Source organism: Neolamprologus brichardi, chromosome 9 (assembly GCF_056152115.1).
Source record: "Neolamprologus brichardi isolate AB-2024 chromosome 9, ASM5615211v1, whole genome shotgun sequence".
In the NCBI taxonomy this organism is placed as follows: Eukaryota; Metazoa; Chordata; class Actinopteri; order Cichliformes; family Cichlidae; genus Neolamprologus; species Neolamprologus brichardi.
In genome coordinates this window covers 35795512-35821516 of record NC_142112.1, presented here as the reverse complement: position 1 = coordinate 35821516, position 26005 = coordinate 35795512, and the positions used below count along the sequence as shown (strand labels likewise).

General features: G+C 42.4%; 2 protein-coding genes across 6 annotated transcripts in view; both read left to right on the top strand.

The window, feature by feature from the left end:
• Nucleotides 1–11400, top strand: part of LOC148101568 (uncharacterized) — an 87234-nt gene extending 75834 nt beyond the window's left edge. The window contains exons 1-5 of one of the 5 annotated variants that reach the window (XM_087846455.1): nt 1978–1995; nt 2940–3361; nt 8327–8335; nt 10407–10572; nt 10714–11400. In XM_087846455.1, the coding sequence (XP_087702581.1) occupies nt 1978–1995; nt 2940–3361; nt 8327–8335; nt 10407–10572; nt 10714–11400 (1302 nt within the window). Of the gene's footprint in view, nt 1–1977; nt 1996–2939; nt 3362–8326; nt 8336–10059; nt 10573–10713 lie in introns of those variants that run through there. The other 4 variants (XM_087846451.1, XM_087846452.1, XM_087846454.1 and 1 more) reach the window with 4 other exon arrangements.
• The window catches only part of LOC148101567 (uncharacterized), a 161242-nt gene that overhangs the window by 123473 nt on the left and 11764 nt on the right, over nt 1–26005 (top strand). The gene's annotated exons all lie outside the window — the stretch shown is intronic.

Below are 26005 nucleotides of genomic sequence, written 5' to 3'. Positions count from 1 at the left end.
AGCCGTTAACAGTCATCTTGTCTGTAAAGCACAAGCAAGTGAAAATGTAGTGCGCTACCGTTAATTTTTCACTAGAGGGCAATGTTTAGCCGGTGATACTGTTTACTGAGACTTCTGTTATCCTGTTATTTTGTTTTATACGATTGTGAAATGTATTTTATTAGTCATAAGATTTCTTTTTTGTATACAAGTTCAGTGTGACAGACTGAAAAATGGGAGAAATTATTATTTTCCATCTTTTCTTCATTAAAAAGTTAATTGTAAGTCTGTCGAGACAGCGCGCGCTTGCACTGTGAGGGAGCTACAATTGCTAGTACCATCAGAAGACACCTGTTGAGTGTGTTTTATGTCTTCTGCAGGAATAAATCGTGAAAAGCCAACCTTTCTGAGCGTCTGTGATTTTTGAAGAGCTGGAAGCGTTACATGTTCACAGTTTATTGTGAACATGTTGAGAGAAGAGTGAGAGAGTGTTTGGAGAAAAACACCAACTAATCATTAGCTCAGCATGCTGGGAGAAGTTGGAGCAGAAAAGTCTTTTCATTGTCCCTGCAGCTGTTTTCCTGCATGCACCAAACCTCTACAGCCTCATTTCTATTTGAAGTGATAACAGGAAATGGATGAGAGCAATCTGCTGCAGTGTCAGGGTCACAATAAACTTTATTGTCCAGCTGCTGTGGATGAACACATGAGAGGAAGTGAACTCCTACAAAGTGTCATTTTAATGAGTCTGACTGCTGTAAAGTGATGCACAGGAAGATGTTAACAAAAACTAATGAAACAGAGATGAAAGTAAACAGTGTTCATATTTGAAAGCACAGAGAATAAAAATATATTGTGGTGGTTAATGTGCAGCTCTTGGTGATTTGGGAGAATCATGTTTTTAATCATGTTGTGGATTGAATGTTGGGTTTTATTTCATTTTATCTACAGAAGTTTTTCCCACTTGTGATCGTTCAGATTGATTTGTTGGGTTGACTTGAATCATGTGAAGGTTTAAAGCTGCACTTCCCCCAAAAAGAATAAAGTATAATCGTGAAGAATGTAATAATGTCTTCTTGTGTCAAACACAGCTGCAGTCAAAGCAGGAAGGAAAGCACTGAAACCACTGATTTTGCATATTAATGCTCAAATAACTGACCTCCCAGCCCTTTGTTCCTTCAGTGGTGCTCTTTTCAGCCATTATGCAAATATCAAAGACCACCACCATCCTCTCCAATCCAGACTTATCGACCTCCATCACACCTCTCACCCCCCTCCCCTCCTCCCTGAAACTCAGAATACACACTGAGGATGTGAGCCAACTATTTCAGAAACAGAAGCTCAGAAAAGCCCCCGGACCAGACGGTGTCTCACCCTCCTGCCTCAAAACCTGTGCTGAACAGCTGGCTCCCATCTTTAATCGCATCTTCAACAGATCCCTGGAGCATCATCCCTGTTCCCAAGAAACCCACCATCACAGGACTGAATGACTACAGACCTGTCGCCTTGACGTCTGTTTTCCAGACTGAAGCAGAGTCGTTAGCTGAAAACTGGTTTTAGAGGTTCATTCAGGACACCTTCTCAGGCTCTTACAGCCTTACCTGTATCATAACAAAGTGTAAAAACCCCAATCCACCTTTAACATGGTCCTTCTCCCAAACCTTCAAATAGGACTTTCTGGCCCTGTCATAGTAAAGGGCTGCTTTGAATATTAGAGCCAATGTCACAAAGTTCCTCTTGAAGTATAAGTGAGTGAGAGAGTTTCCTCACTTTGCAGCACAACACGTCTCACAAGATTTCTACAAGCAATCAGAGTGAAATTTGTACTTTGTGTTGTCAGATGAACATATGAGACACTTTGACTCTTCAGTGCAGTGTGGAGCCTAACAAAGATCTGTTTTGTGTCCCAGCTGATCAGCAGGAGGAGAAGAGTCTGACGGAGCAGCAGAGGAACATTTTCAGCCATCTGGACTCAGCTGAGTCACTACAGAGGAAACAATGAGCTCAACACAGAAGGTGAGGAAAATATCACAGTTTCACCAAATAATCAGTCACGTCTAAAACTCTCATACTCCCAACCTGTTATATGACTGTGTTGTATTTTTTTATATACTATGTATTTTTCAATTATATTTAGAAAAACATTAAGAAGTCACAAGCAATTATTATTCTTTATTATTAGTAGTAGTATTAATTACATTTTCAATTGAATTCAGTGTCACAACAACAGCTGCCTTATGAGCACCTGTAGTTGTTTATTGCTGTGCAAGTGGGGGGGGGACCCCACCAGCCCATTTTAACCCCTGACTATGTCACACAGTTTTGCCTCTTTCATCTTCATCTTAGCTTTCATGTGTTACTGTTTAGGCTCAGATCGGTTTGATTTTTGATGCCTGCAGTGATGAAATATCTCCCCGCAAATGCCTTAAACCAAAAGTAAAAAGCCTGTTTTGTAAATGTAAGTTGTAGAAAATACAGATATCTATGTGATATGTAGGGATGTAGGGACTAAAAGTAAAAAATTCCCCAGGTTACAATCCGACTCTGACATTCTCCTTCACTCAACCAAGCTAGTAACTGTTACATTGGATTTAATAATTTAGAAAATTATAAAAAAATATCTAATAGGAAACAGCAACGGGAAATATAAAAAAGTATAGACCTGGTAAACATTTATTACTTTTCTGAGTGTGTTAGCATGCTAGTCTTAATATTAGTGTACAGCAGGAAGGATGGGCATGATTTTAGAGTGTTTGAACAGTCATGAATTATTTTTAGCACCAGGTTGGATGTAATGTGTTTCTACTACCAGCAGGTGGGGATAAGAGACATTTAAGGTGTTTGGTGCCACACTCCACCTTCAGGTTTAAAACTAGTGTTAATGGAAGGAGTTTGAAGGTTGAGTTTGTTCCACGACTGCATTTCACTCACTGGCTCTGTTTGTATCTCTGTCACTGCAGGACCAACATGGAGCGAGAAGTCAGCGCTCTCAGGAGGCCGACAAACCTCACAGAAGAAAGAGAGAGAAAACATACAGCTGTGATGAATGTGGAAAAGAGTTTACTAGGAAGGCTTCACTAAAACTTCATCAGGTCATCCACACTGGAGAGAAACCGTTCAGCTGTGACTTGTGTGGAAAGTCTTTTTCCTGGAAGGATGCTCTAAAACAACACCAACTCATCCACAGTGGAGTTAAAGCGTACAGCTGTGATCAGTGTGGCAGAGCTTTTACTCACAGTAGCAGCTTACAGAGTCATCTAGTTACCCACTCTGGAATTAAGGCATACAGCTGTGACATCTGTGGAAAAACTTTCAGCCATATGCGGAATCGAAATAGACACCTACGCATTCACACCGGACATGATGTGTACTGCTGTGATCAGTGTGGCAAACAGCTTACAACACATGCAAAGTTACAACAACACATGTTTACCCACACTGAGGAGAGACCTTATAAATGTGACCTGTGTGAGAAGACTTTTAAATCTCCACGTTACCTGAGAGAACACCAACAGATCCACACCAGAAAGAGACTCAAGTGCAGTTACTGTGAGGTATGTATTTATATTTTTATCTTGTCATTTTAGCCTGACTGTTTGGAACAACTCTGCTCATTAAATTGTGTTAGCATGTTAGCAATTCTACTGCATGGAAAAGCAGCTCTGAGTGATTATTCAGATTTTCATTTCAGTTATGATTTTAGTATTACTGTAGTATTATGGTGGTAGTATTGTAGTTATTGCAGCCCAGTAAACTGAGTGTGTTAACTGAAACAGTAAAATGTAATTGGACGTCTGCAGAGATGCTCTTTATTTCAGGCGACGTTCAGGATAAAAATGTTGAAGGACTGACTTACACTGTCTTTGTGTCTTTGTTTAGAAGCAGAGCGACACAGATGGATCCAGTTCTCAACCCTGTCATTACTGTGTTGGTGGGAAAGACTTTCGTTGTGACCTTTGTGGAAAAACTTTCAGTCACCAATACACCTTAAAAGTACATCAACGTAGACACACTGGAGACAAACTGAAATACTGTAAAGAATGTGGGAAAATGTTCACCACATCAAGTAGATTAAAACGCCATGAACTGATTCACAGTGGGGTTAAAAAGCACCTCTGTGATCAGTGTGGGTCATCCTTCATTACTGCAGGTCAGCTTAAAACACACAAACAAGTCCACACAGGAGAGAAACCATTTAAGTGCAGACACTGTGACAAAAGCTTCTCACAATCAGGTAATCGTATTTTTCATGAATGTGCACACATGGAAGGAAACTACAGCTCTGACCAGTGTGACAAGAGCTTCAGGAATCTCAGTTCATACTCCGAACACAAACGATCCCACGTTACTAATAAACTGTTTCACTGTTACCAATGTGCCCAAACATTCACTTCATTATCTGCTCTGTCCAAACATCAGTGTGATCACTCAGGGCTGAAATCACTCCCATCAAAGTGAATCTGAAGAGACAGAAAGATCCTTTTCTGGTTTGAGGGTTAAACTTAATGTCAATGCTGACATCACGATTACGTGATTAAAATTTTTTACACAATCCGTTCTGGAGTGCAGAATGACTCAAAATCCCTGAAATGTCTCTGTCAATGCATTTTGGACCGTTTGTCCAAAGTTCGTGCATTCTGCGCTCCAGATGGGTTAAAAATTGTAATTGTGTCAATCTTGATGACAGCGTTAACGTTGACAGCATATATGTAAAAACTGAGTGTGAGGGCCCTCGGTGCGCCTGTTTGCTGCTGTGTTGAAGTCTCACACGCAACCTGTCGAAAGGGGAGGGGGCGGGCTGCTTGATTATGATTCATATTGTCACTCCAAGCCTATTATGTATTAATTATTTTTCCTGGGTTGTGTGAAATCCCAGAAAAAATGACACATCTGCTTACCTGGTATTGTCCTGAAACAAGATAACATTCATTAGTAGGGATTGAGAAAACTGCTGTTTACCTTTGTTAGTTACTTGGCTGTTATAGTAAACAGTAGACAGACAGTAGAGACTGATGTGACTTATTGAATCTTTTGGACTGTGTTCAGCATAATATTAATGGGCCACTATTTGGAAGAGCTGTATTGTTGATTTGTCTGATATTTCAATGTGTGATGAATTATAATGACTGTTTGTTATCCCTTTGCAAATTCGTTATGTTTGTGCTTAAAGGCTCTTCACCATGGGGTTCGCTTCACTTTGCTTTCTGCTAACTGTCTCGCTATATTCTGTGTGTAATTTCTTACTGCCCATATAATTATGTTTATTAAACTCTTTTCCAAGAATATTACTCTTTTCCAGAGGATCTTTTCGAGTGCCTTGATTTTAACTGAATCTAAATAAAGCTGGATCTCCACAGAGGTCCATGATGGCTTTGCGACCAAAGCAGACAGCGGTATAAACGCTGTCTCCAGCTATACAACACAATACTTCTATACAATTTGAGTAAGACAAAAGTTGTACAAACTCATTCATTTTTTAGAAGGGTTTTAGAAGGTTGAGTATGGAGAGAAATAACAGAGTAACAGAGATTAATGAAATATTACACAGACATAAAGAATCCCATTTTTAAAATCAGTCACTCCTGTTAAAAGATATTATTAGAATATGTTTACAAATCTCTAGATGACATTTACCCTGCAATAACACACCTTGGAAACTCCCATTGTAAATTAGTGCTGTATATAAAAGGAAATACATACATGAATTATTAAAAAATAAAAAACTATTTAATGACATTAATATAACCTCTAAAAAAATCTAATCAAACTCAGCCTGCACAATAAAATACACTCAAATTAGAGATTCATTTCAGTTCAGTGATGGTGGATTATAACCTCCATTCAAATCATTCAAAAAGAGGAAACTATAGAACATGTTATATTACACTGTGAGAAGGTAACTGATCCAAAACCTCAGTAACATAAAAATGAAACTGGATCTTATTGATTTACTGCAAAATGACTCAAGAAGTGAAAGTTATCAGGCCTTTTTCCGGTTTTTAAAAGAGAGTAAATTGTTGCTGGTCGATGTTCCAGTTCACACTCCACACCAGTTGGTGGCGGTAATGCACCATGTTGTTGTTTGACAAGCGCCAATGAACGATATAAAGAAGTAGAAGAAGAGGGCGGAGCAAAGTGAGGATGTTCCACGAGGGGAGGCGTTTGCACAGAGAGCTGCTTTTTCATTCAAAGAGAATAAACTAGTACCAACGTTTGGATCGATATCTGCATCGATCTGCCCACCCTTGTCTCCTGGATCGTAGCTGAGATCAGCGTGAACCACGTGGGTCTCTGCTCCCTGATCTGTTTCCTGTGTTTGGAAAGAGTTCCAGCTTCATCACGGAGTTTCTCTCGGTTTGTGGGCTCATCTAAAGGTAAGCACCGAGCTAACTTTACTGTGAGTTCAGTTCATGTTGAGTTTAGCTCCTGAATGAGGTCTTCTGCTGCTCTCCTCGGTGTCTGTTCACAGTTTATTGTGAACACGTTGAGAGAAGAGTGAGAGAGTGTTTGGAGAAAAACACCAACTAATCATTAGCTCAGCATGCTGGGAGAAGTTGGAGCAGAAAAGTCTTTTCATTGTCCCTGCAGCTGTTTTCCTGCATGCACCAAACCTCTACAACCTCAATTCTATTTGAAGTGATAACAGGAAATGGATGAGAGCGATCTGCTGCAGTATCAGGGTCACAATAAACTTTATTGTCCAGCTGCTGTGGATGAACACATGACAGGAAGTGAACTCCTACAAAGTCTCATTATAATGAGTGTGGCTGCTGTAAAGTGATGCACAGGAAGATGTTAACAAAAACTAATGAAACAGAGATGAAAGTAAACAGTGTTCATATTTGAAAGTACAGAGAATAAAAATATATTGTGGTGGTTAATGTGCAGGAGAGTGTGAAGAATGTAATAATGTCTTTCCTGTGTCAAACACAGCTGCAGACAAAGCAGGAAGGAAAGCACTGAAACCACTGATCAGAGCTCATTAATCAAAGATCGCTGATCAATGGCCATGAGTACCATTCACAGAGAGTTGAGGAGTCGCTGCAATCACAGCATTTGATCAATGATCATGAGAATTTGCATATTAATGCTCAATAACTGACCTCCCAGCCCATTGTTCCTTCAGTGGTTCTAGTTTCAGTCATTATGCAAATGTACTGTTGAAAATTGGGGAAACCTGCATTCAGCTGAGACTAGAGCTGGGCGATAGAACGATAACGATATGTATTGCGAAATAACTTTTTCTCGATAGAAAAATTAAACTATTGCGATAGACCTCACCGCTCTTGTCCTGTTAAAAAAAAAAGAAGAACAGCCAATCCAAATTATGTAGTGCAGAGCCGAACCAATCACAGCCGCAGCGTCACGTGACTTGTTACGTACAGCACAAGTGCCAAGCCGCACATGTGTATTTGTTTGGGAAGCAGCCAGCCACCGTGTCGCCCGGGTAATGGAGGCAATGAGTGTGCCGACTAGAGAAAAATCAACCGAGAGCGTGACCGAAGGTTACCGAAGAGAAAACAGATGATGGTTCCAATGCCGGAGAGATTGTCGAAAGGAAGAGCCAGAGAAGTTCCGTAGTGTGAAGGTATTTCGGCTATTTCAAGTCTGACAAAAAACAGAGTAAACTGTAAATTGTGCCAAAAGCAAGTCTGGAAATACAATAAACCGGTGCATGCTCAATTTCTGACTGAAAGCGCTAATTCGTCATCCGGCTTTTGTCAGACTAAAGTAACTGTTAAAACTGTTTGAAAAGCTAAGCTATACAACAAGGAGAGATTGAGAATTTCCCTTTAGTTCTCAGTTTATTTGATATTGACAAAAGTTAGTCAATTTTGTCTGTTCTTCTGTAAAACAAACTAAGATTTATTTTTAGAATTAATATTTTGTTACTAAGTGGAATTGACAATTTAGTCTGTTTTGTTTGTTCTATTTTGAAACTTAAACGCTTTAGCAGCTGCCTTTTGTGTAGTTTGCAATATTTGCCTTTATTTATCTGAAAAAGTCTCATGTTCCTTAAGTACATCTACCCTGCTGAACTTATTATGGGAAATAAATATATAAATCAAAACAAGCTTCTGATTATTTCACATTTTACTTGTGAGCAACGGCACATTTAAATCTTACAAATATAGTTATTTGGCTTATATCGTGATATATATTGTTATCGCCTGAAATGAAAAACATATCGTGATATGAAAAAATCTTATATCGCCCAGCTCTAGCTGAGACTGAAGAAGTCACTTGGATGAGTGACGAAACGTTTCTCCTACTGCCAAAGCTACGTCCAGATGAACAGAATCAAAGTTTGGGGAATGGTGGAGGTGGTGGGACTGGGGGGCTGAAGGTGTGGAAAGTGTGGGGTGGGGGAGTAACAGGTCTGTCGCTGTTTGTGGAAACCACAGGAGGAGCTGTTCAGGCTGTTGCTGGGTGTGAATTGTTGATGGAGTCTTTAAACTTGTAGTTGCTGTTTTCCAGACTGAAGCAGAGTCGTTAGCTGAAAACTGGTTTTAGAGGTTCATTCAGGACACCTTCTCAGGCTCTTACAGCCTTACCTGTATCATAACAAAGTGTATAAACCCCAATCCACCTTTAACATGGTCCTTCTCCCAAACCTTCAAATAGGACTTTCTGGCCCTGTCATAGTAAAGGGCTGCTTAGAATATTAGAGCCAATGTCACAAAGTTCCTCCTGAAGTATAAGTGAGTGAGAGAGTTTCCTCACTTTGCAGCACAACACGTCTCACAAGATTTCTACAAGCAATCAGAGTGAAATTTGTACTTTGTGTTGTCAGATGAACATATGAGACACTTTGACTCTTCAGTGCAGTGTGGAGCCTAACAAAGTTCTGTTTTGTGTCCCAGCTGATCAGCAGGAGGAGAAGAGTCTGACGGAGCAGCAGAGGAACATTTTCAGCCATCTGGACTCAGCTGAGTCACTACAGAGGAAACAATGAGCTCAACACAGAAGGTGAGGAAAATATCACAGTTTCACCAAATAATCAGTCACGTCTAAAACTCTCATACTCCCAACCTGTTATATGACTGTGTTGCATTTTATTATGTATTTTTAAATTGTGTTTACAAACATTAAGAAGTCACAAGCAATTATTGTTCTTTAATATTATTAGTAGTTGTAGTAGTGATATTAATTAAATTTTCAATTCAATTCAGTGTTATTTATACAGCACCAAATCACAACAATAGTTGCCCCAAGGTGCTTATTTTCTTTTCTTTTCTTATTTTCTTTTCTAAATGTACTTGTATATTGTTCACATGCTGAAATAAATTACCAATCAATCAATATTGTAATGTGGATCCTACAATAATACATACAGACGAAAAACCCAACAATCATATGACCCCCTATGAGCAAGCACGTTGGTGACAGTGGGAAGGAAAAACTCCCTTTTAACAGGAAGAAACCTCCAGCAGAATAACAGAGGGGCCATCTGCAGAGAGCAGTTAGGATAAAAGACATGCTGTGACATGCATAATAATAATAATTATTATTATTGTTATAATTCTAATTAGTATTAATAATATTATTATTATTGGTATTGTTGTTGTTCGAACAGACTTAATATTGGTTTATCACTGCAAAAAACACGTTCAAAGCACCACAACGGTAGTCCGATATCAGGCAGTAAACACATTAAGTGTGTATATTTTCCCTTTTTTGAGTTTTTTTGCTCATACAAATTGAAATGCTATTAATATAGATTGAAAATGAATGACATTTAATCGCCTTTAATCAAAAGTGAATCCAATGTTTTCTACAGTGAAACGTTCGAACAGTCATGAATTATTTTTAACACCAGGTTGGATGTAATGTGTTTCTACTACCAGCAGGTGGGGGTAATAGACCTTTAAGGTGTTTGGTGCCACACTCCACCTTCAGGTTTAAAACTAGTGTTAATGGAGGGAGTTTGATGGTTGAGTTTGTTACACGACTGCATTTCACTCACTGCCTCTGTTTGTATCTCTATCACTGCAGGACCAACATGGAGCGAGAAGTCAGCGCTCTCAGGAGGCCGACAAACCTCACAGAAGAAAGAGAGAGAAAACATACATCTGTGACGAGTGTGGGATTTGTTTTACTGTGAAGTCTACACTAAAACAGCATCAGGTCATCCACACTGGAGAGAAACCGTTCAGCTGTTATTTGTGTGGAAAGTCTTTTTCCTGGAAAAGTTCCCTAAGAACACACAAACTCATCCACAGTGGAGTTAAAGCGTACAGCTGTGATCAGTGTGGCAGAGCTTTTAGTCGCAGTAGCTGCTTACAGAAGCATCTAGTTACCCACTCTGGAATTAAGGCATACAGCTGTGAGATTTGTGGAAAAACCTTCAGTCGGATAGACAGCCGAAATATACACCTACGCATTCACACTGGACATGATGTGTACTGCTGTGAACAGTGTGGCAGACAGTTTATAACCAACATGCAGTTACAACGCCACATGTTTACCCACACTGAGGAACGACCTTATAAATGTGACCTGTGTGAGAAGACTTTTAAATCTCAGCGTCACCTGAGACGACACCAACAGATCCACACCAGAAAGAGACTCTACAAGTGCAGCTACTGTGAGGTATGTATTTATATTGTTATCTGTGTTAACTGAAACAGTAAAATGTAATTGGACGTCTGCAGAGATGCTCTTTCTTTCAGGCGATGTTCAGGATAAAAGTGTTGAAGGACTGACTTACACTGTCTTTGTGTCTTTGTTTAGAAGCAGAGCGACACAGATGGATCCAGTTCTCAACCCTGTCATCACTGTGGTGGTGGGAAAGACTTTCATTGTGACCTCTGTGGAAAAACTTTCAATTGGCAAGGCTCCCTAAAAACACATCAACGTAGACACACTGGAGACAAACTGAAATACTGCAAAGAATGTGGGAGAAGCTTCACCACACCAACTGAGTTAAAACAACATGAACTGATTCACAGTGGGGTTAAAAAGCACCTCTGTGATCAGTGTGGGTCATCCTTCACCACTGCAAGTAAGCTTAAAACACACAAACGATTCCACACAGGAGAGAAACCATACAAGTGCAGACACTGTGACAAAAGCTTCTCACAATCAGGTAATCGTAAACTTCATGAACGTACACACATGGAAGGAAACTACAGCTGTGATCAGTGTGACAAGAGCTTCAGGAATCTCAGTTCATACTCCGAACACAAACGATCCCACGTTACTAATAAACTGTTTCACTGTTACCAATGTGCCCAAACATTCACCTCATTGTCTGCTCTGTGCAAACATCAGCGTGATCACTCAGGGCTGAAATCACTCCCATCACTGGATCACAGTGAATCTGAAGAGACAGAAAGATCCTCTGGTTTCAGTGTCAGACTTAAAACCCTTGAGATCAGGCTCCACAGAGTTCAGATCGAATCTCCTGTAAACATCTGATGAAAATGTTCCACTGGATGGATGGATGTATAATCTCTTTTTCTGAAGGTTGCTCTCTTCCTGTGTCTGCAAGTGCTGACTGCACAGATGTAATATAGATCCATGTCACTGTTTGGAAGTATCAGAGAACTGCTGATGCTGTAAAGCTGCTGCTCAGTCTGATGGGCTGTTGTGTTGTTATTGGTGATGCTGGATGAAGGGCTGGTGGACCAGGTGAGCTCAGGTTGAGGGTAGATCCCGTCTGAGCTGCAGGTGATCCTTTGTCCTACTTGTTGGAGATTAACTTTACGGACTGGAGCTGGAAAAAAGAAGAAAAAACCAAAAGAAAAATATATTTCTAAAGAAGTCAGAAAGAGATTTTCTTGTCACAATTTTCCTTTTCTGAAAATTGAATCTGAATCTCAGACCACAGTAAAATATAACATTTGTCTTAGTGTTTTGACAAAGCATTTCTAAATACAGATAATGATTAGTGATGTAACATGTCATGTTTTCTTTATGTATTTGAAGTGTTATAAAAATGACTCTGGATCAGTCCTGGTGTCACAGACAGGCCTCGGGGCTTCAAACCTCAGAAAGTCCCTTTGGCTCTCAGCTGAATTCCTCTGACACACTTTAACAACTATAAGTCAAAGGTCAGAGGTCATATGATTTGGGAATGACAATGCTGAATAACCACATCACTGATTAGGTATTGTAGTAACAACTCAGACTATTATAATTATTTAGTTGATAATACGGGTTCAATATGTTGTTTGTGGTTCAATTTCTTGCGTAGGTTGTAAATGTGGCAGCTTTAGTTTTTCCTCTCTTTTTAAAAAGAGTTTTGTTACCGTCCACATTCAGGATGATGAACATTTCACTGATGGTGCTGGTGTGGCACTGGTATCTCCCCTCATCCTGAATGTTCACCTCTGTCAGCTGGAGTGAGGCGTTTCCTCTGGAGACCTGATCCTTGGAAAGTGAAGTCCTACTTCTGACTTAATATATGATCGAGCAGTTATATAAACATGAATCTATCCACCGAGCTCCTCCTCGTCTGCTGTGCATCCGTGTTCAGCAGCCTTTCATGTGTATCTCAGGTTTTGTATATTAAATAGTACCTGCTTCTGGGGTTCGACATGTTTCGGTTGTCTTATTTTACGTATATAATTAAGATGTTGTGAATAAGTATTTCAGTTGTATCCCGTAGTTGTTTGCTTGACATCGAGCTTTATCCAAGGAAAAGATTTAGCCATCCTTATTCAGATTTAGCCATCCTTATTCAGATTTAGCCATCCTTATATTTTGCTTGTTTTATTTTATTGTATTTTTGCACAACTCTGTTGCTTGTGAAGCTCGCACACAAGAATTTCACTCGCATGTAATGTACCCGTGTACCTGCACATGTGATGTGACAATAAAAGTGATTTGATTTGATAAACAAAAACACTGTCTGTCTTTCCTCCAAAATCACACTTGGATTACAGTTGGACTGATTTACCAGGTGGTGATACAAAAAATAAAAGTCTAAGCTATTTAAATCTATAGAACATAATCAACAACAGAGACCAGACCTGAAAGTGTGAAACATACTGTATTTGACAAAAATATATATACAACAAAATATAATAAAAAAATAATTATAAACAAAACTATTTTTTGAATAAGTGTTTTCATTAAGTGTTAGATAATAAACTCAAAAAGCTGCACTGTACCATAACAGCCAAGGAGCAACAAAGTCAGTGTCCACATCTACCTCACATTAAACAGACATATTCATATGAAATAACTGAAATGTAAAACTGTAGAAAGCCGACTAAAATATTTTAATTCTCTTGAAAACACCATGAATGGTTTTCATGGGTACCCCCTTTAATGAGCTGATGGGGGCACCCAGTATATTTATAACTGAAGCAGAGTCTCCGAGTGAACGTCCAGATGTGATCAATAGTGAGTCAGGATGTGATTCCTTCAAGAGTATACAGCTGTGGTGAGAATTACATAAATATTGCAAATTGGAAAAGTTGCTGCTTAAGTTTTTATAATAGCATTTTGCATACACTCCAGAATGTTATGAAGAGTGATCAGATGAATTGCATCGTCCTTCTTTGCCATGAAAATGAACTTAATCCCAAAAAACCCCTTACCACTGCACTTCATTGCTGTCATTAAAGGACCTGCTGAGACCATTTCAGTAATCGTCTTCTTAACTCAGGTGAGAATGTTGACGAGCACAAGGCTGGAGATCATCATGTCAGGCTGATTGTGTTAGAATGGCAGACCTGACATGTTAAATGGAGGGTGATGCTTGAAATCATTGTTCTTCCATTGTTAACCTGCAAAGAAACGCGTGCAGCCATCATTGCGTTGCATAAAAATGTTTTCACAGGCGAGAATATTGTGGCTACTAAGATTGCATCTAAATCAACAATTTATAAGATCATCAAGAACTTCAAGGAAAGACGTTCAATTCTTGATAAGAAGGCTTCAGGGCGTCCAAGAAAGTCCAGCAAGCACCAGGATCGTCTCCTAAAGAGGATTCAGCTGCGTGATCAGAGAGCGTGCTCAGGAATGGCAGCAGGCAGGTGTGAGCGCATCTGCACGCACAGTGAGGAGAAGACTGTTGGAAGACGGCCTGGTGTCAAGAAGGGCAGCAAAGAAGCCACTTCTCTCCAAAAAATAACATCAGGGGCAGATTGATCTTCTACAGAAAGTATGGTGTATGGACTGCTGAGGACTGGGGCAAAGTCATATTCTCGGATGAAGCCTGTTTCCGATTGTTTGGGGCATCTGGAAAAATGCTTGTCCGGAGAAGAAAAGGTGAGCGCTACCATCAGTCCTGTGTCAGGCCAACAGTAAAGCATCCTGAGACCATTCATGTGTGGGGTTGCTTCTCATCCAAGGGAGTGGGCTCACTCGCAATTTTGCCCATAAACACAGCCATGAATAAAGAATGGTACTAAAACAGCCTCCAACAGCAACTTCTTCCAACAATACAACAGTTTGGTGAAGAATTATTTTCCAGCACGATGGAGTGCCGTGCCATAAGGCAAAAGTGATAACTAAGTGGCTCGGAGACCAAAACGTTGAAATTTTGGGTCCATGGCCTGGAATCTTAATCCCATTGATAATTTGTGGTCAATCCTCAAGAGGTGGGTGGACAAACAAAAACCCACTAATTCTGACAAACTCCAAGAAGTGATTATGACAGACTTTTATGTTTTGGTGTTGCGCTGACACGTCACGTGACTTAGACACTTTGGGGGTTGTTAAGTTCTTTACATATTATATATATATATATATATATATATATATATATATATTAATTATTGTTTTTGTTGTTGAGAATTTTAATCGTGATTTTTTTGTATTATAGTTTATCAACAGTATTTGTTTTAATTTGTTTACTGGTTTGCGTGCACTTAAGATTTAAAAAAAAAAAAAAAAAAAAAAATCGCCACCACGGCAGACCCGATGGCATTTTCGTGCTTCGCTGCATCATTTATTCTTACAATAATCACACGGTTGCTGTAACAGTACATTCAACGGCTTCAGCAGTACATTCAACGGCTTCAGCTCTCCCGCTTGCAGCCATACACATCACCACCACCAAACCTGCGGCGGCATCGCAGAACACGCCCTACCACATATCCCCCTTGCCCGCTTCACCTCACACCGCGAGCAGGCGAGGGAATCGGCCCGGACCATCGGCGCCCCACGCCCCAGCCCAGCGATGGGGAAGTGTCCACTCTGGTGGTTGCGCGCGCCTCCAGCGGAAGCCCGGAAGCTGGCCTGATGGCCACCCATATGTCAAGCAGCGGCAGCGCAGCAGGCGTGGAAGTGAGCTGGGGCTTACAGGCAGCTGGGGAGACAGCCGGTGTTCCAGATCTACTGGCGTTTAGATCAACGGGCGTTGGTCGAACAGATGTGTGGCAGTCTTGCGTTTCAGGTGCTGCTACCGACTAGGGTTGCCAACCGTCCCTTAAAAAACGGAATCGTCCCGTATTTAGAAACAAAAGTACACGTCCCGTATTGAGCTGAAAAGGGACGCACTTTGTCCCTTAATACAGTGAGAATCAAAAGTAGTCTATAAGTTTTAATCTAATTAACGCTTTGTTTGAAAACATAATTCCCAGCCCCGCTCCTGCTTTGTGACCAATGAGCTGACAGCACACTTATGACAATTCGAGTATGACAATTCAGATTACCGCTCATCTCATTGGTTGAGGAAAAGTCGCTTGCGGAGAAAATACCGGAAGACAACAGATGACCACAACAAAAAGCATGGCCAACAGGGAAACAAACGCCGACACTGCGGTGCAAGTCTCAGACGACAGTACACCCGAAGCTGGGCAAACACTGTGCGATTTTCATACTGCACGATTGGCTCGCATGGGTTATAAATTCGTAGGTCACGATGCAGGGTCTCACACGTATACCGCCCGATGCTCTGATGCGACCTGAGTCACACTGTGCCTCCATAAAATTAAGGTTATAACAGAAAATCTGTCGCTCGCTCTCCCTCTCTGTCTTTCACTCACACAGACACACACCACCATCAACTTCGCTAAATTGCTAATGAAAAACATGATCAGGCAGCTGTGATTGAGCAGCAATGTAAATCCAACTATTTTCACGGTTGTTGTGGTCGTGATAATTTTGTGAGGCCACATGGAAAAGGCTCGGATGGGCTTTCCAAAGTTCTACAAGTTGTGCCTCCATCGCTTGAGTCCAGATCACACGCTGCACAGCCGTGCTGCTCCGTCTTTTTCACCGACGTTTACGTGTTTGCGCGTGAGCAGTGTGAGCAGCTGCGGTGACACCCTCACGAGCGATTGATGATCGGGAGCTGGTCGTGAGGTGTTAATCGCTTCTCGTTACCCCACGTAAACTACACGATGCACGATGAAGGCCAAAATCGGGCCATCACCAAATTGGTCGCACGACTCAAAAATCTGCTCAAAATGGGCCACAAATCGCACAGTGTAAGCCCAGCATTAGACCAGCAATGTTTGTTCCTCTCAGAGAAAGAAAAAAAGGCAGCTTCTAATGGTGGGTACATGAAGAACATGAGGGGCGTGAAAGCTCGGGGAACCCTTAACCAATTTTTGTCCACCAGGCCACGGCAGAAGCAGATATGGTATGTAAACACTGGTTTGTTTGTTTTTAAACCCTCTGGTTAAGGTTAAAATGGGCATGTGCAGTGAATATCAGCGCTATGTGGCCAGAAGTGTGATAATATAATTTATTTTGTGTAATAAACAACTGCAAGGATAGATGAGTAATTTATAAAAGTAATACATAGATGAATCATGATGATGAGTTACGATGCGTAATCATGGGAACAAGTGGGTTTACAAACGGGAGCAAAAACTGAAATAATGCCTCTACTGAAGCCAATTGCACTAAATGCACTAAATGTGCACTGTTACAAGAATATTTTTCTATCTATTGTTTTCTATTAATTTATATAATTTTAAGTTAAGCAGGACAGAGTTCTTTTAAAGAAAGATTTACTTTTATTCTCAAAAGTTAAGCATGACAGGCTTCTGTTTAAGAAAGAGACCTGTTTTATTGTGTTAATGTTGTCATTTTGAGCTAAAAATAAATGGCTAAATGATCATTTGTTTCCCATGTGTTGATATCACAAAGAATACGCATCTACTTAAATCAAATTCAAGTCAAATGGTTAAAAAAATAATTTCACACACAAAAAAAGAGCTGAAAAATTCACCACACTGGGAAGGGTGAAGACAACTGGGTTGCCAGGCCCTGGCCACGAGGTGTCCCTTATTTATTTCTCAGGGAGTTGGCAACCCTGCTACCGACAAATCAGCAAAAAAACGCCAAGTGTGTCACCTGTGACACCTGTGAGGTTATATCAAACACACTCCGTCAGTCTTGATGCTCGCCACATTTTTAAACATGCCAAATGTTTAAAAATGTGGCGAGTTTACCTGGTGATTGTCTCATGCGCGACGCGATCGCGAAAACAGCAAACAATTAACCCCACGCCGATGTTGTTCACAGGACAGAGTAAACGATCGGGAGACTCTTGTCGTCGTTATCGTTCCCCTCGCACGTTTTATTTCTCCGGTTTCAGCGTTTTTGCTTCACAACTAAAGCGAGCAGTTTACTTTGTGCACTAACATGGAGTCGAGTCAACCAGCGCCACCTCTGGCCAAGTGCCACAGCCTACAGCCAGATCAACCTGTGACACACATCTGCAGCACAAAAATGTTTGAATTCGTTTCATGCACAACACATTCGTACCTTTCAATTGTGTCTGTTTGTGCGTCATGCAAATAAACCTTTGAAAAGAATGAAATGATATCATGTATTTATTATTGGCCTACATTTGTACAAAATTCCAAATTATATACACAAAGTCATAGAAATCACCACCCCTGTTCACCATGATTTTAATATTCTCTTTTTCCATAACAATGAAATACGCCTTGGACAAATATGACACATCAATATTTCATTAGTGCTGTCACATCACATCCTGTAAGCTGTAAGCTGCACTTATACAGACTGTATAAGTGTGGTTAATCTAATGAACATTTGTAAGGAGATGGCAGTTACTGTGAATTCACAGCAGTTACACAGTGATTAGTAATAAACAGCCAGTGAGAGTGAGTGGATTTAAGAAAGTCAGTGACTCAGGTGTGTCGACTGGTTTGTCATCTGTTTTTGAGACTGGAGGAGACGTAGAAATCTTTTGTTTTAAATCTTAGCTAGGAAGATTCCTGTTTTAAAACAAGCACGTTTTGTGAGAAATGCAAGAAGTACATCTGCAGAAAGGACACAGTTACATTCTGTCCATCATGTGGACAAAAATGTTGAGCATTGAAAAACTGAGAACGTTGGGCAAGTTCAAAAGAAATGTGTTTGTAAGAACGAAAAACCTTTACCAAATTGTTCCTAATATAGTTATGGAAAGTCTAACTGTTTTATGTCTGTTTTCTACATGTTTATCTCATGGGAAATAAAGTTGCTATTGTTTCAGTGCAGTTTCTTGACAATTCTTAGTGGATTTACACATTACGGGTCAAAATGACCCACAACAAAATCAATGTCACTTTTTTATTTGTCAACATAATACATGGGTTAATTTCCAAAACTTCCATATGATCTTCAATTTGTAGCAGATCCACTATCACATAGCAGCTGGAGCAGTCTCCAATGGAGGTCAGTCCACTGCTGCCACCTGTGGCTAAGTACCATAGCCTACTACTAGATTAACTTGTGACACATCTGCACCTGCTGCTATGATCACATTGAGTAGAGGCTGAGTGGCTGCACTTACCCACAAACATGTTGAAAGATGCAATCCCAGCAATGTGGATTGTCAACACTAAAAACAATCAGTAAGCAAAGACAACAGAGATCACTTTTTTCTGTTTATTTAGCACCCACAACATTAGTAGTCGCCTTCTGCAGAGGGGAAGTCCACACACACTGTGAGGTACCACTTTCCGCAGAAAGTGCATTCAATCTGCAAGATTGAATGAGATTGTCAGAGTCATTGTCTGACTGTTTATTACTAATCACTGTGTACCTGCTGTACATTCACAGTAACTGCCATCTCCTTACAAATGTTTATTAGATTGACCACACTTATGCAGACTGTATAACAAGAAACTCTAAAATGTTTATTCTCAGAGAAAAGACACAGGCAGACTACGCTAACGACATGTGATGTAACAACACTAGTGACATATTAGTGTCATTTCATTCATGTCAAAGGTTTATTTGCATGACGCACAGACAGACACAATTGAAAGGTACAAATTGTGCATGAAACGAATTCAAACGTGCTGCAGATGTGTGTCACAAGTTGATCTGGCTGTAGGCTGTGGCACTTGGCCAGAGGTGGCGCTGGTTGACTCGAGTCCATGTTAGTACACAAAGTAAACTGCTCGCTTTAGTTGTGAAGCAAAAACGCTGAAACCGGAGAAATAAAACGTGCGAGGGGAACGATAACGACGACAAGAGTCTCCCGATCGTTTACTGTTGCTGTCCTGTGAACAACATCGGCGTGGTGTTACTTGTTTGCTGTTTTTGCGATCGCGTCGCGCATGAGAATATCACCAGGTAAACTTGAGACATTTTTAAACATTTTGTTGTTCAACAGCATCGAGACTGACAGAGTGTGTTTGAGATAACCTCACAAGTTGCACAGATGACACATTTGGCGTGTTTTTGGTGGTTTGTCGGTAGCAGCTCCTGAAACGCAAGACTGCCACACATCTGTTCGACCAACGCCAGTTGATCTAAACGCCAGTAGATCTGGAACACCGGCAGCTCTGCTGCGGGATGCAGCGGTAAAAGCTGATAACTACACTAAACAAAGGATCCATGTGCCGGGTTCCCAAACACAGCCAACAAAAGTTGAAAAAAAAAAAAAAAGAGAAAGACAACCAAGACTAGCACAAAACGGTAGTCCATGACTGCAGAATCTAACAGCTGAAACTTTAGATACAAAAAAATTTGGCAAAAGTAAAGAGGAGGTAAGAAAGAAGCTGACAATGAGCGGAGCTGCTGTAACAGGATGCCACGCACGGGGGCGCCCGTGCGTGGCATCCATCCAACAGTGTTCAAAGTAGTTCCATGTGCCAGTTAGTAACTGTGCTGCAGCGTTTGGACTAGCTGCAGTCGGCTAACTGATGACAGACTAACACCAGAGTAAAGACTGTTACATAAGTCGACGTGAGATGAAATGAAGGCATGGATAGCTATCTCAAAGTCTGTAAAACAGAGAAATGGCTTCACTTTGCAAGTAGCTGAAGATGAAAGAAACTGGTCTTGATGACGGCATTAATATGTTTATCAAATGTTAGATTACGTCCTTGGGCCAGTCGGGATTGCTCTACAACAGTGGCTCTGATATTTAGTAGCGATTGGAAGTCATAAACCAGAAGTGTACATGTAACCCGTTTATGTGTTACACCCGTCTTTGCGTTGTGTTCTGGCGTGAAAGTAAGAGGCAGGAGACAGTACTGGGTCTTTGGCTCTTTACTGCACATCTGCAACACAGAAATAAGGGTCTGTTCTGTGTGTGTCACGCGACTGCCAGTACACCTCTCCTCCGGCCATGCTGAAAGGAGCTGTGCCCGCAGCTTCATTAACACTACAATATAATAAATCAAATACAACAAATTGTTTTAAAACATTAACTTAAGCTCTCAAAAATAAAAAGCACAAAATAAATAATATGTCACTGAAAAATCACTAAAAACAACTTATAAGAACAATAAACAAAATAATTCAAAAACAAATAAACAGTCAGATAAATACAATTCAATCACCAGGACCCAATATTCTAGTGCTTATAGTTCAAATATTATACTTCAGTACAATTATATTAATAACCGCCATCTAACAGGCAATACAACACTGTACTTATAAAAACAATGAATGAAAGACTGCATCTCCAAAACATAAGAACATCTCCATACCTGCAACACAGAAATAAGGGTCTGTTCTGTGTGTGTCACGCGACTGCCAGTACACCTCTCCTGACGAAGGAAAAAAAAAGTGCACGCTGTTAAAAAAACGGCAGCGAATACGCTCACAAGCCGCTAGCGATCAGGCTAACTTAGCATGCTAGCATTTCAGTTGCGTTCTTGGCTGAAACTCATCAAAAACGTATATTAGCGAACTCCGCCCTCCACAAAACTTATCCCGAATGAGTCTCTTAATGACAAACAAAAACGCGGCGGTTCGGCTGTATTCACATTGCAGCTTGGGCTCTGAACAAACTTTAATTAGCAGAGAGCAACGTGGCAGTGACTTACCTCCGGCCATGCTGAAAGGAGCTGTGACCGGGCACACATGCACGCGCCTACGTCACCACGCAGCGCACACACACACAGGAACGCACACAGACTCAGATCACACAGGTAGGAGATTGAGATGCAAAATTACATATTTAACTTAAAAAAAAGAAGTGTTTTGGGTGAAATTCAAAAGTATTTAACACATATGTTACATTCACCCCCCCTGAATTTCACCAAAATCACTACACATCTGAATGGTACTGCAATACCAAGAGGCACAACAATGCTGAACTACCATCACCTCCGGACCAGGCAACCCAAGGATCTTATCCCATAGTTCAGTTAAAAAACTATCCGTAAATGGATTAAAAGAAGTTGGATAGGTTGATCAGGCCTCCAACCCTTTCAGAACACAAAGGTGCAGCCTACACCTCATCAAACGTGGTCCCATTAAAGACACACAGGGCGGGTGTCATGATGCCTCAAGTAAATACAACACATTCATAATACGCAATGGGATGACCAAAAAAAAAACAGTCTATGTCAGAGGCCGAGCCTCCCGTGGCGGTAACAGGCCCCATGCAATAGGCTTCTGGACCATGTTTTCTATCAGCCTGTTGACTGACTTTACCACCCGACCTGCTCTTGTAACCACTCTGCCTCGAACATTGGCATGGTCAGGGTCATGTCTTGGCAAGTTGGATGGCTGCCCAGTATATGGCTGACCAGAGGTCTGATTCATGTCTGAGCCAGAAACAGGAACAGTCTGCGGAACAACAGCATCTCCATGACAGGCACCTGGTGCAGAAACTGTGCCAGACTGTGTCAAATCAAAGGAAGCGGAACAGTCAACCGGAGTAGGAAGAGCAAAGTGCTGGGCCTGACCAGAAGGGCTTGCTGAAGTGTGCGTTGTGCAAGTCTGAGAGTCAGGTAAGGCATTGTCCACATCCGCACCATCACATGAACCGTGCTGACGATCCGTGGACTGTGAGGCATGCTCTCCTGCCACAGAATCCACATCCACCCCATGGCTCAAATCCGAAAGGACCCACAAGGAAGTCCTTGCTGCGGTAGACTCTGTCTCTAGACTGCCAGAGTCCTCCAGATCCCTACAAGCACTGAGATCCCCCTCACTGGAGAAAACGTCCACGGACTGACTTCCCAATGAATCCTGAACAGGAAGGAAGCTCACGTCCAACAGAAGGTTTCTGTGTACAACCTTACTCTGGCCTGAAGAGTCACTGATCCTGTAAATGTGGGTCCTGGGATGCCTCTCCACAACAGTATAAACCCGAGGCTCCCACTTGTCTGCAAGTTTCTTCTTGCCCCGCTCGCCTTTATTGGCAAGCAGGACGCGATCCCCAACATTCAGAGACACACCTTTGATTTTCTTATTGTATTGACGAGCCTGATGCTCCTGCTCATTGCTGGTGTGCCCCTGGGCGATCTTGGCAGCCTCAGACAAGTATGACAGAAGAAGCTTGGAGTAGCTGTTAAAGTCCACCACAATAGGATCATGCAAAACAGACTTGAACATAACGTCGACCGGTAGTCGTGGGACACGGCCGAACATCAAGTAGAATGGGGCATATCCAGTAGTCTCGTGAACAGTTGCGTTGTAAGCAAAGGTCAATGTCTGAATCTGCTGCGGCCATTCCTGTTTGGCTCTGAGAGGGAGAGCTCGCAGCATGTTGCCAAGTGTGCGGTTGAACCGCTCCGTGCCACCATTGCCCATAGGGTGATAAGCAGTAGTGTGAGACTTGGCAACGCCCGAAATCTGCAGAAGCTCAGAAAATAATTCACTTTCAAAGCTGGGACCTTGGTCTGAGTGAATACGCTCAGGGAAACCATATACACAAAAAACACAGTCCCATAACTTTCTGGCAACCTGCTTGGCAGTCTGATTCTTGCACGGGAAAGCAAAGGCCATTTTCGTGAAGTGGTCAGTCGCCACAAGCACATCAACAGAGCGCTTCTTTTTGTCCTCTGCTGACCAAAAGTCAATGCAGATGAGCTCCATGGGAGCAGAGGTCTTAATGCTCTCTAATGGGGCTCGTGCTGCAGGTTCTGGACTCTTGGCAAGTATGCACCTTCCACAGCACCGAACATGCTCCTTCACATCCCTCTCCATATTGGGCCAGAAAAAACGCTGCCTTGCTAGGTGGAGGGTCCGAACTTGACCCTGGTGCCCTGCCAAATCGTGGACACCTTTCAAGGCCTGCGCCCGTAAATTCACTGGCAACACCAACTGGAGTCTCTTTGTCTTGCTCACAGGGTCTCTCGCCTCCCTGTAGAGAATACCATCCCGAACCTTGAGCCTCTCCCAGTGCTTCAATAAGGCCAGTGCCCTGGAATCCATATCATGTCTCTCACGCCTGGAAGGGCGCCTTCTGCGGGCTACGAGTGGCAGGACAGCGGAGATGATAGGATCTTGAAGTTGGTGGTCCTCCAGCTCATGTAAGGTAAGTGATGGCAGTACATCATTGCCAACTGGTTGTAACTGCTGAACAAGGTGGAGAAGGGAGGCAGCTCTATTCTCCGCAGCGGTTTCCCAGTAATCATGGTGAACCAAGGTAGCCGTGACTTCCGACGAACTGTAGGAATCTTCTGAGGTCAGAGCTGGAACAGGTTGTTGGGCAATCTGAAGATTTTGGACACCAAACCTGAAAACGTCTTGCACCTCATGAGCCGCCGCACCTTCTGCATTCCGCACCAAGTGCGCGTAGGGCTCCTGAAGCAAGCGCCCACCAATAGAATGGGTGAAGGGGTCACGACTGAGTGCATCTGCTACAACATTCTTTCGACCTGGGATGTACCTCAAATCAAAGTTGTAGGATGACAGCTTGGCCACCCACCTTTGTTCATAAGCGTCCAGCTTGGGCTTGGTCAATATATGAACGAGCGGGTTGTTGTCAGTCCACACTGTGAACTTGTGCCCCTTCAACCAATGGCTGAACTTTTCAGAGATGCTCCACTTCAGGGCCATGAACTCAAGGCGATGGGCTGGGTATCTCTGCTGTGACCTGCTTAGCGCTTTGCTCGCGAAAGCAATAGGGCGTGCCTTATCCCCGTCGACAGGCAATTGTGATAAAACTGCTCCCAGTCCATCCAGAGAAGCATCCACAGACAAAATGAATGGTCTTGAAAAGTCAGGATGAGCCAACACGACACAGTTAAGGAGGTCGTCCTTCAGTTTATGAAAGGCCTTGTCACATGCAGGGCTCCAATCTGCAGCAGTCAACCTCCTGAACATGCCAGCACCCCTTCCAGCCTGACTAGTCCGTCCCTTCCGCTTCTGGCCAGCCGTCAGAGCAAACAGAGGCTTGGCAATGGCTGAGCAACCAGGAATGAAGCACTGATAGAAAAAGACCATTCCTAGAAAGGACTTAATCCTTTTCACAGAAGGAGTGCAACCATCCTTCTCCATTAGAGCCTCCTTTGGCATCTTGGAAATTACTTCCACCTTAGCTGGGTCCACAGCGACTCCGGTCTGGTCGATGACATGACCAAGAAACCTGACTGACTTCTGCAGCAGATGACACTTCTTTGGACTCAGCTTGAGATTGTTGTCTCTCAACCTTTGAAAAACAGCTCGGAGCCGGCACAGGGCTTCCTCTTCAGTGGGAGCAAAGACCAGGAGGTCATCCAAGTAGCAGAGCAGACTGGTGAAGTTGAGGTCACCAAAGATATTCAGCATCATGCGCATAAATGAAGCTGGGCTATTGCAGAGCCCTTGTGGCATCCGGTTGTATTCGTACAGGCCAACAGGCGTTGTGAAAGCGGTGTACTTCTTATCCTCCTCACACATTGGAATGTTGTAAAACCCAGAGGTTAAGTCCATCGTGCTGAAGAAGGCATTGCCCCCAAGCGCGGCAAGGCAATCTGCTTGGTGAGGGAGTGGGTGCGCATCCTTAAGAGTTCGCGCATTCAACCACCTGAAGTCCGTACAAATCCGCAATCCGCCATCCTTCTTCCAGACCATGACGAGGGGGGATGCATACTCGCTGATGGATTTGCGAATAATCCCTTTCTCCTCCATGTCAGTGAGTACCTGCCTTAGTTGTTGGTAATGAGCAGGGGGTACTCTTCTGTAAGGCATGCGGAATGGGCGTTCATCAGTCAGGTGGATCTGATGTACAAAGCGTTTAGCTTCGCCACAGTCAAGCGGGTGTCTAGAGAAGATGTCCTCATACTGCTCAATTAGCTCAACAAGCTCTCTCTTTGAATGTAAGCTGGCATGGCATGAGTCAATGTCAAGATCACCCAAACCTAGGGAGCACAACCTGTCATTCAAGTCTGCGTCAGTAGCGGCTGGCCCACTGACTGGTACCTGGGCCATACTCGCCATCTTGCAGGAGTCCTGCTGGAAATCAAGGTCCTCCACCGCAAGGCAAGATGAAACAACAGCAACCCTCGAGTTGCGTTTCAAGGTTAGTGGTTTTGAGGAGAGATTGGTCATCTTCAATGGCACCCACCGATCACCCCACATGGATGTGATCACCCGGCCAACAAGAATGTCTCTCGGCCCAGACCCAGAGGTGCAAGGTTCCACGATAATCGTGCTGCCTGGAGAGACTGGCACATTGCTGGGTAGCCTGCCCCATACCAGATGCTCACACTGTGGAAGTAGTGTCACAGCACGAGGCAGTTTCACAGTGCCAATTTTGTCAGGAACCTCCTCACCCCTCCATCTGGTGGTGCACGACATCATGTCCAAGAAGTGCTCATAGTCAAGAAGCGAGTGCTTGCTCCCCACAGACACAAGCTTCCAATAGTCATCTGAATGTTTCATAACTCGCATCAGGTACTTGAGGACATTGGAGCCAATGATGAGCTCA